The 11,466-nt window shown below is 32.6% G+C and overlaps 1 protein-coding gene across 1 annotated transcript; it reads left to right on the top strand.

The window, feature by feature from the left end:
* Positions 1–899: 899 nt before the first annotated feature.
* Positions 900–1,289, top strand: LOC139426126 (uncharacterized). Its single transcript, XM_071183870.1, has one exon. It carries the CDS (start codon positions 900–902, stop codon positions 1,287–1,289), a length of 390 nt encoding a protein of 129 aa, XP_071039971.1.
* Positions 1,290–11,466: the final 10,177 nt, after the last annotated feature.

Raw genomic sequence — 11,466 nt, 5'->3', positions numbered from 1 at the left:
TTTTCGAAGAAAAAAATTCATAAAAAAAAACAACGTCAGCCAATTTCAATTCCATTGTTCTGATCAAAACAATTCCGTTCTTCTCGTTAAATGTGTATTTAACGAAACCTAATAAAAATTTCTAGAAAACTCTAAGTCCAAAGCAATAAAATAACAGTCAGCGTGTATTCTATATTTATCTTGAATTTATTTTCATTTTTTCACCTATATCTCTGCTGCCTGCAGTGAGAAATAAGTCCTAAAATATTTCTAAATGGAGAAATTTATTGTTGTAGGAAGTTTAACTCTACACATACTGAACATCGAAGTATACCTAGAAAGATTGAAGGGGCCAGTTTAGACGCTCCCAGATAGTTTTTGCATAGATCAATAAGACATCCAAAATCTTAAAATATAATCCTAATTAATTTAATATAAACATATTGCAGACTTGATAATCGAAATCCTATACTATTTTATTCTATTTAGTTAATGAAATATTTAATTAAGTAAATACTGTTTCGTAGATAATTAAGTTTTCTTTTTTCTATAAATAATAATTATAGATATTTTGAAAGATACTCTCTCTATAAATAATATTTATAGATTGTTGAGTTATGCTTTTTTAATGAAACTGGGGTATTTAATACCCATAACTAACTGGATTTATGGAATACCTATCAACATACATATGGGGCCTATCTGGCCCCTCCCGTCATTCTAGGTTTAAGGTTCTGTACACTGAGTAGCCAAATTATAAGACCACCTGACAGTTTGATGCAAAATGAGCTATTGCGTCCCAATATGTGTGGGGTAAGATAACTATAAAAAGGAAATGCTGGGCAAGTGAACCATCAATTGCACTGTGTCACGCGCAAAGATATGGGCTTAAACGTGACTTAACTGAGTTTGAACGCGGGATGATTGCAGGCGCTCGAAGCGTCGGAACCAGTATCAGCAAAACTGCTGCATTAGTTATGTGTTCGAGAGCAGCAGTTATTAATGTATACAGAGAGTGGACTACCAAGCAGAAAACCGGATCTCACCGTCAGGTTTGTGGTCCACACAGGCTACTGAATTCTCGAGATGAAATAAAACTTGCCAGAGTAGTCCAGTCCAGCAGAAGAGCAACATTACGTCAAATAGTGAGTAATCTTAATGCAGATGTAATTGCGAGCGTCTCTGAACGAACTGTGCATCACACATTGCAACCTATAGGTCATAGGAGCCAACGACCTGTTCGAAAGACACTGCTGTCAGCCTTGAACATAAGCAGACTTCTTCAATTTGCAAAGGAGTATAAGGGTTAGAGAGTAAATGATTGGGAAAGGGTCATGTGGTCTAATGAATCCCGTTTTCAACTACACCATGCAGATGGAAAGGTTCGGATATGGTGAGGCAATGTTATAGTTTGGGGGATATTTTCTTGACATTGCATGGATCCTTTGATTCCCGTGGAACAACGTCTGGAAGCCAAAGGTATTTAAGTGTTATCGCAGATCAAGTATATCGTGTGATGTTAATGATGTTGTCTTTCGGGGATGAATACTTTCAGCAAGATAATGCTCCTTGTTACACAGCTCATATTATCGTCAGATGGTTCAAAAAACATGACGGTGACTTTACCTTGCTTCTTTGAACCACGCAATCACCAGATCTCAATCCAATTGAGAATTTGAGGGATGAGATCGAAAGAAGCATCAAACAGCTGGATCCAATCTGATGGACCTGAAAAGTGCAGTTCATTGGATCTGGGGTCAAATTTCTCCTGCCACCTACCAAAATTTCACAGAATCTTTGCCAAAAAGAATTCGAGCAGCATTAAAGTCTAGCAGTACTAAAGGTGGTCAAACAGTGTATTGAGGGGGTGGTCATATTAATTTGGTCACTCAGAGTATAATTTTCTACAAAGTGAACACAATAATGATTAAGGTACTTAAATTAGACCAAATTATAAAGAGTCATAAATACTTAACGCAGAAGTACTTAAATACTTAAAAGTCAGAAATAAATTTAGTAAGTTAAGTTTTGAATTATGTAGCATCAAAACGAGAACAGAATCGGTCTTATCCGTTTTTCAATTGTTAGCTGACGAAAAGCTTTGATATCGTTAGTGTCATTTAGTAGTACAATTCTCTAAATACAGCTTATAGCTGCGAACTAAAACTTTTTTCATTTCGCTCCTTCTATTATTTCTTAAGTCTCTGAAAAATTTCGAGAATCTTTAATCTAAGATACTACAAAACTATTACTGATGACTGAGATCGCTTACAGCCGATATCACAAGTTTAGATATTTTAGTTAGAAGTTTAGTTTTAATTAAATTGAAGAAATTACGAGCGAAGCAAATTAGTACATTTTTACTGTGATTTATTAAAGGGTATTCGTTTCATTTATCAAGCAAAAAAGCAAACATAAGACCTCTTTCTAAATTTCTAGATTAATGTGTCAAATGAAAGTCCAAGATAAATGAAAACTGCATTAACACCTGCAATGAAAGCTTACTGTGAAGAAAATGGAAGAAGAGCGCAATCATTAATCATTTTAGTTAATAGAAATTTCTTCTTCGTTGGGTTCTGAAACTTTTGCCAAGTGTACTGATATTTTATATGGAAACTAAATTTAAAAGGACTAACTAACTAGGAAACTAAATTTTCTTATGTTTGTTTTTAAAGCCTATTTTAGTGATTCTTTTTTTCATTTTAAATAAAATTGAAAATAAGCCATTATACGAGGTTCATTTTTTTTAAAAAAAGAACATTTTTGTAATGGGGTAAAATAAATTTATGTGTGAACGTAAATTGTATCACAAACTAAAATAAGAACATTTATTCACTTTTCAACATAGTCACCATTAAAATTGAAAAATTTGTCAAATCGGAGCACCAGCTTTTGGATCCCATCATCAAAGAACTCTACCACCTGACTGTTAAACAAATAAGTTACTGTTTCTTTCAACATGTCATCATTTTCCAAGCATTTTCCTAAAATAATTATTTTTTGAAAACAGATGGAAATCTGATGGTGCTATATCAGAGTTATATGTTGGAGGATGCAGTACTTCCCATTCAGACCATCCGATCAGTAGGTCTTCTTGATCGCACACTTTCGCATCATGAACCTTTTTTCCTACTTCATTAAAAAGCTTATTCCATTTACGCACATTTCCATCATTCATTATACTTTCACCATAAACTTCTACAAGTTGCCGCTGAATTTCTCTAGAACTAGCATTTTTTTTGCATTTAGAAACCGAATACTGAAATACTGATTGACAAGGTAACAAACGAGTCAGTATAACCATGTATCCAAAACCGGCAGAGAAGTGAAACGTAATGTCGGTGTAGTGAGAGATTTGCCAACAGTTGTCGGCCTTGAACTGACGTCACTTGACAGGATGCGCGGACACGATGAGCAATCGGCTCCTACTTTAAAAGGGGCCCTCGTATACTCTCAATTTTATACGTTTTGAAGCACCGTCAACAAAAAAAATAAATAAACTGCAGAACTAACTATGCTGTTTACAAACGGTTTTAGATAGTTGCAGTCCTCAGTTTGCTAGATTCACAATTCAGAGTCAAAAAACAAGATATACGTGGACAAGGTTTTTTAAGTTTTCTTAGTTTATTGTCAGATAATTAGTGTGTGCATATTGCTCAACGATTTTGAATATAAGGAAATAATTTCGATACATGGTTAAGAAGAAAGCAGACTGTCCAAGAAAACAAATCGAATTTTCGACAATAACATATTATTAAGCTTGAATTTCAGTTTTATATCTAACTGTGCGTAAAGCAGTAGCTTTAAAATATTTCTTTATTGGCATCAACTAGACAAAGAATAAGCAATCGTATATTAAAAATTATTTGGTAGGGCAGTGGCTCCCAACCGGGGAAATTTCATAGTTTCAAGGGGGGATGATTACTCCTGATTTCTACAACACACCCTTTTGAACTATCAGAAAAGTTTCATGCTTACTTGAAATCTCAGATGGGATGTAAAATTTGATTTGAAATCCTTTTAGTTTGTCAGTTGAAAAATAATTGATGATTTTCAAGATGAATTTCTTGGATAAGCAAGTGATTTTCTATTAAAAATTATGTTTGAAGAAAATTCAGTTGCATGGTCTATAATCCTATACGTAAGTGGCAGGAATAGTTTTGATTTGTATCGACTTATCTCTATGAGTCAAGCTTATGAACTGCATTATAAATGATAGTGACTTGAAGAAATCGACATGAAGAAATCGACCTATTTGTAATCCACTTTAGTGGACACTGTCCAGCGCTATAGAAATGAAATGCAGAGCTTCTAAAATATTTATTTGCGCTTTAGAAGCATCTTGTAGATCAATGAAATCAAGAAGAAATGATCACCTAGCCAGTTGTCTAGTGAATCGTTGTTCAAATGCTTGGATGATTCCGAGATCCCAAGATTGAATTTTGCTGGAAAAAAATCCAGTGGGGCAGTTTTTAGTTTAAGCTCTAGTACTTTTTTTAATCATTCTTCTGGCGCTTTGTTTATTCCACAACCCTTCTGATTTTGACTCAGAGGGAAAAACGTCATCTCGTAGACGAAAGGATAATGCAGCAAAGAAAGTATATAAGAAAATCTGGGAACAACTAATAAGTAAGTTTTTTTTCTTTTTTTTTTCTTTAAAGAAAGAAGAAGAAGAAAAAAATTTGGAATAAGTTTGTGCGAGTTTTTTAAAGAAAAAATTGTTTTGATTTGTTAGAAAAACGTACATAGCAGAATAATTTTATAAAGAGTAACGTAAAATACGGGATAATTTAAAATTATCCCACTAAATATATATATATATATANATAATAATTTCAAAGTATATCACATTATTACTTATATATATATATACATATATATATATATGGAGGGTTAGAATTTTAAAATATTTTATTGCTCTAGCATAAAGTTTGCAACAGAGCAGGGTTTGTGTTTTCTTCTTGCATTGATAAAAATCACTGAATCAGAATATCTCTCTCCCCTCCTTCAAATGTATTTTGTTATTTCTTTTTTTTTCAGTTATATTTTGATGAGATCATAGTAGAAGCGATCAAAAGGGTGCTTAGAATTCAGATGGCGTTGCTTTTATGCCTTGCCATAAAATGCACCGACAATAAAAGAAAAATATCCCATGCATGTAAGGTAAGATCTATAGCATATTCTTCGCAAAGAATATATTGATCGAATGGTAACAAGCGTTTTTATATATTTTTTTGCTTTGTTTTTCGCTGAATAATGCATAAATACTTGAAGGTAAATGCGTTTATTAGTAATAATCTTTAGTTGATTCAGTTGAATAATTTAAATTATAATATATTTATTCTGAGTTACTTAGTATATGTATATTTTTTCAACTATTTCTAGCTTATAATTTATTTTTATACCAATTATATGAAAGTATGTGACCTGGGTATCCTGGTTGGTAGAGCGCTGGGCTTATGTCCAAGAGGTCGTTAGTTTGATCCCCGTCGACCAAAGACAAGTGCACGTGAAATCTATTGGGTCACAAAGTCTACCATGTTTCCATAACAAAGCATACTTCTAGGGGTACTGATAAAGAGATTGATCGTTTTCTGGTTCAGATCAAAATTATAATCTGTAGATGAATGAACGGATGTATGAATGAGTCCACCCGATAAATGGGCTGTGACGTGTGTGTAACTGAATGTAACTCTTGACCATAAATGGTGCCACTGAAAAACAAGAAGCGCACTCTCTGCTTTAAATTCGCTTGGTTTGGCATGCTGGTATTGGCTCATCCATCTCATCCAAGAAATGTCAGAATTTTAAAGGTTTCAATTTTCGATGATGAACTAATTAGTTACATTAACAAAGCAGTTAAAAGACGGATACACCGTTATATTTACTTAATATTCTCTTTCCATTGATTAATATACAGATATCTGAATCATAAAATAACTCTTTGTTTAGTGGAAGATAATTCAATTCATTGGAGATTGTTTTATCGTCTGTCTTAAATACTTACAAGACCTGGAATAAACGAATCAATAAATTATTACATTAATAAAAAAAATTAGGACTTTATTTATTTGTAGTAGTTAGGAATTTTTGCTATGAATCTTTACAAATGCATTTCCTTTCTTCTCGAATAAAGCATTTAGTAATTATGGTAATGTAAAATGCATCAATTAAGAGGGATTCTTCTTTCTGTACTGAGAAAACAGTTTTAATTAAAACTACCGTACAGTTTCTGGTTAATAAAACAACAATTTACGGCATTTAAACCATTATTTTGGTAGTTTTTCCGTGTATATGATAACAGTTTACCGGAAATTCTGGTTTTTAAAAACATAATTCTTATTACCTCACATTTATAAAGAAATACAAAACTGAAAATTAAATTTAACCGACTAAATGTTTTTTTATACCCAGTTCTAAGCATCCCTAAAAAATTACTAAATTTTATCAGATTACCAAATTTTACCATACATTTTAAAAACATATTTTATTGTTAATTTTACCAAAATCATCACCAAAGGACTTCAGTAAAAATAACAGAGCTTTTTGGTGTTCCCTTATGGACAGAAGCATAGTAAATTTTAACATAGTCTGGTAGTTTGGATCAGACTGCTTTTTTTTCGGTTTGCCTGACAAAAAAAATGAAAGCAAAGGGTCCGCTTAAGAGAGTTAGCGCCATTCTGATATCTTCGAAGCTTTATCTTTGCACAGTTTTGGAAAAAAAAAGAAGAAAAGAAAGATATAGCAAGCCAATTTGGGATTTATGTTCTTAGAGCCAGGTTTGAGACCAAATTTGAGTTGCCTTTTACTTCCAATTGTTATGCACGTCTTTCAAAATTATATATTCGTAATGATAAGATTTTACACATGTTTCTGTTTGATTAATTTTTTATATTGTTCCGCTTGGATACGTTATTATCAAAATTCTACAAAGTTGGCCAATAAAGATACTTTTAACAAGGCGAAATTCAAGTCCTAACTGAGCAGTTCCAGTTAAGCCTTATACTAATTTGTTACGCAATTTTTTCTTTTACTATTCTTTTTTTCATTCTGCGCATTTTAATAGAGGGCGCTGTTTTCTTTTGTTTTAAAGTTTCCTTTGCATTTAGTTTGTTTGTGAAATCGCTGTTTGACCGGTTTAATGTGAGTTTTTATTTTCTATAGATTTTGTTGAAATTTCTTTTCTGATTCGGCTTTATGTCTTTCATGAATTCCTCCTGGACTTCTACAAAACCTTCGGGGTACTGAGAAAGTTAATTTTCTCATTTGTCCTCTCTCTCAATAGAAAAGGTTTTGTTTTATGACTTCCGAGGCCGGTACCCTCTGAAGACGTCGGCTTCGGTGGTCATATTTTTATTTTTATTTCCATTGTTTTATTTATTTCTCCAATAAAGATAAATTAGATTCACTTAATTGTATAGTATAACACATGTTGAAGCATTGAAAGTTCTGGATTAATTCTAAAAGTTCTTTCTTCTTCTTTTTTTTAAGTGACGGGCACTTGGGTCTATTTCCCATTGACCTCAGAAATGCCAGAATTGCTACTCTCTTAGCGTTACCCAGTGAGCACCTGTGGCTAAGCAGCGGCGGTGGAGAAGCGTCGCCTACGTCATGCAAGCACAAACTCGTTTATAGGGCGAGTTACATTCACACTATCACACAGAAGTACGGATTTAGAACACAGAGAGAGAAAGTTAAATCGACGCCTATGGTGGGATTCGAACCTACAACCACTGGCTCCGTAATCCAGTACAGTAACCACTAGTCCAGTGATCGGTTTTTATTCTAAAAGTTGAAGTACTAAAACTAATAGCAATCTAATATATTGTCACAAAAATATAAATATCGACAGACCTATATTGAAGTTCATGCACAAAAATATTCAAAGCTATACCACAAACAAGTTTTGAGACGTGTAAAAAAAAATCAAAGTTTTTATTTAATTTCAAATGCTATAAAATAACTTATCCTTAAGCTAAAAAAATTGCAGCTACAAATATTTTTTTATAGTATAATGCATGTTAAAGCATTGAAAGTTCTGAATTAATTCTAAACGTTGAAGTATTAAGACTAATTTAATAGAAAATTAATATATTGCAGCAAAAATATAAACATTGACAGATCTATATTGAAATTTATGCACAAAAATATTAAAAGCTACACCATAAACAAATTTTGAGACGTATAAAAAAATCTAACTTTTTATTTAATTTCATAAGCTATAAAATAACTTATCCTAAAGGAAAAAAAAATTTGAAAAAGTTAAAAATATGATGCAATTCATTACATAGTACAATTTAAAAGTATGAAATAGTGACATTCCCTTCCTTCAAACTCAGTTTACTCTTCCTTTATACTGCTACATATATTCCAGTACCAAGCACCGATCAAAAGAGTGCTTAGAATTCAAGGAACGTAGAGGTTATCTTTGTTCATTGAATGCGCCGTCTGTGAACGGAAACTATATCTATGAAAATATATATGTTACATTTTCTCAGCGATGCATATATTGATTTAGTAATGGACGACTGCTTTGATATTTTCTATAAATAATACATATATATGTAGTAAGTGCGGGTGTACTAAGCATGTTTTCATGATTTATTTTTTAGAAGTTTTTGCAATATATAGATTATAACATAAAAATCTTTAACCAATTTTTGTTATTTCCCTGACGAAATTCTCTTTCTTAATTCATTATTCAAAACGAGACCCGACCTGTCTTCATAATTGGTATTCACATCTGACATTTAAGTTCGAATTTTAGATTACGAATTAGTTCGAATTTTAGATTAGAGTTAACAATTTTAAGTTTTTTTCCTTTACCAAGCTTGAGAACCTGAGTAGTCACTCGACCTATTATATGGACCTACTATAATTACTAATGTTTCCCCCTTTTGCAAGTGGAGTAACATATAAAGAGGAAAGATTTTTTTTTGTCGTATGCCTGTTTTTAGGCAGTGGGGGTACGACTGCTAATGTTTTTCAGTGGCGCCATCTATGGCCAGGAATTCGACTTCCGCCACGCCATTCGCACAACCACAGCCCGCTTATAGGGCGGGTCACATTCACACACCGAGGAGAAAGGACATAGAACACACAGAGAGAGAAGGAAACATCCATGCCTTGCCCGGGATTCAAACCCAGGACCTTTCTGATACAAGGACAGTTCCCTGTCCCCTACACAGGCCGGTCGGAAAGTCTTATTTTACTTTCCTTAATATAAAACTCAAGCATATTTATTTTGAAGTGTGATTTAATGCTCTCCGAATATTATAATATGTTTAAATAAAGCGTATCTTTCTTCCCCCTGCTTCATAACACTCCCTCATGAACTTCACCCTTCAATTATTCATTGTACATATATAAATGAATATATAAATGCATATATATACATATATAAATGAATATATACGTATATAAATGAATACATGTATAGTTGAAAATTAAAGAAAGTTGAATGTAAACTACTTAACGTTAAACATTTTTGGAACTTAAAAAACTTAAATTTTTAAGTTCAAAAACCTACAAAGCTTTAGCTATATTGTCGCACACTCTCAAAAAATTTATAACCATAATACCGTATTAAATTACTATAAATTTGATTAGATGTTCAATTGATTTATGTATCCATTCAATTGGAAGTATAGTATTCGTGCGATCAAGCTTAAGGATGGTTAATAAACATGATGTTGCAGTTCATCTTGGCATAGCATTCAGGCTTAAGTTAGTTTGAACGATAATATGATTCAGAACGCTTAAAAATATCTAAAAGTGTGGAAAGCAGATCTTAATGCAGGTTTTGCCCGACGAAAGTATAGTCACTGAGTCAATTCAAAACAATTTTTTGATTGCATGGCTAAAACATTTTAAAAGATTTAAAAATTGATTGCGTGCGTAGTAATTTTTGCTGCGAGATAACCAAGAACCTTGAAAAAGTTGGTAAAAGCCTTTATGAAATGACCATAAGAGCATTGGTGAAAGACTCTTTGACTTACCGTGAGAACGATGATTATGCGACGATTGGATAATTATTAAAGTTTTTAAAAACAGAAACAAAAAAAGAGCCTGAATGTGCCCCGTCAGGACTGGGGGATTGCCGGGGAATTGTTGGCAGCTTTGAATCGGTCCAGAAAGGGGTCATGAAAAAGTGGAGCAGCAAGGATGGTTGTTATGAAGAAATTTTCCATCTTTTGTGTGGAAGAAATTTTCAACTTTTTGGATCACACCGGTCAAGTTTTCTTATGGTGGTCGTCGATATATTTTCTCCTCACGCTTATTAATTTAACTCTTCATGGATTAATAAAAATGCTTAGTGTCAGTGGTGGACATTCCATTTATAAAAATATTTATCGGTAAAATCCGTTTTTATCGTGGGGAAAATATTTCTGTTCCCAGGCAAATTTTGATGGTGATCCATCGAGCCCTACATGTTGGATAGTTCGGGACACACAAAAGAATTTCACAAAAATTATTGAACTATTGTCATTACCCTCGGATCGTTCTCTGGAGCGTTCTCTGGTTCAGATATAAATTACGATCTGTGAACTAATGAACGGATATATGAATGGATCCACCCTATAAATGGATGTAACATATGGGTGTGGCAGAAGTTGAATTCTTGGTCACAGATGGCGCCACTGGGAAACAAGAACCTCTCTGCACCACTTCTGCCTTAATGGTCGACGGCGACAATAACATTGTCGTTATTTTTCAGATGATCGGAGATGACTGAGTAGCCGCGCGAGCATCAGATGATTGTTACTTTTACTGATTCTAACTGACCCAAGAGCAAAGAAACTAGTATTCGCCTATTAATAAATTCAGTGGCATTAATTGTTGGATTAATCCAGGATTAGAAAATGATATATTAAGTTTTTAAAAAAATGAATTTAAATGTCTCTTTTTTTAAAATTAATTACAAATATTTTTTTAAGTAAAATTTTTATGTATTTTTTTTTAAAATAACATGTCTAAAATACGCAAATATTTTATCTTTGTTCCGAGTTGTAGAGGGGATTCTCGGGAAAATTGTAAATGATTATCAAAATTTTTAAACATATCAATGAATCAAATCTCACATTTCCCAAAACGTATTTCCTTTTATGTTTTGTAGAAACAACGACACAAGATAGTTGTTGTCTGGCATTGTTTTTAAATGTGCATATATTACTTTTATAGAACTTTTTAGGGATGAAACGTTTAGTTTTATTAAATTGTAGAAATTTTACTCTGGAAAGCAAAATGGTTTACTTTATGGTAAAATATTATAATTTCGACATTTGTGTTATTCCTTGCAATTGCATTTATTTCTATGCAAACCATTTGATAATTTGCTTCGTCTGTTAAATGGACATTGTTTGCATCATATGCGGTTTTATGCTTAGTAAATGTGTGCTAATAAGAACTATAATTTTGAAAACTGTAATTTTTAGTAAACCGTTACCATATGAACGGAAAAATTACCAAAATAATATTTTAAATACC

The sequence above is a fragment of the Parasteatoda tepidariorum genome, chromosome 8 (assembly GCF_043381705.1).
Source record: "Parasteatoda tepidariorum isolate YZ-2023 chromosome 8, CAS_Ptep_4.0, whole genome shotgun sequence".
NCBI lineage: Eukaryota > Metazoa > Arthropoda > Arachnida > Araneae > Theridiidae > Parasteatoda > Parasteatoda tepidariorum.
Note: the sequence above shows the minus strand (reverse complement) of the source record. Positions and strands in the feature narration are given on the sequence as shown.

Excerpts from the sequence above, each read along its gene's own strand:
- LOC139426126 (XM_071183870.1), top strand. The coding sequence starts at position 900 with ATGATTGCAGGCGCTCGAAGCGTCGGAACCAGTATCAGCAAAACTGCT.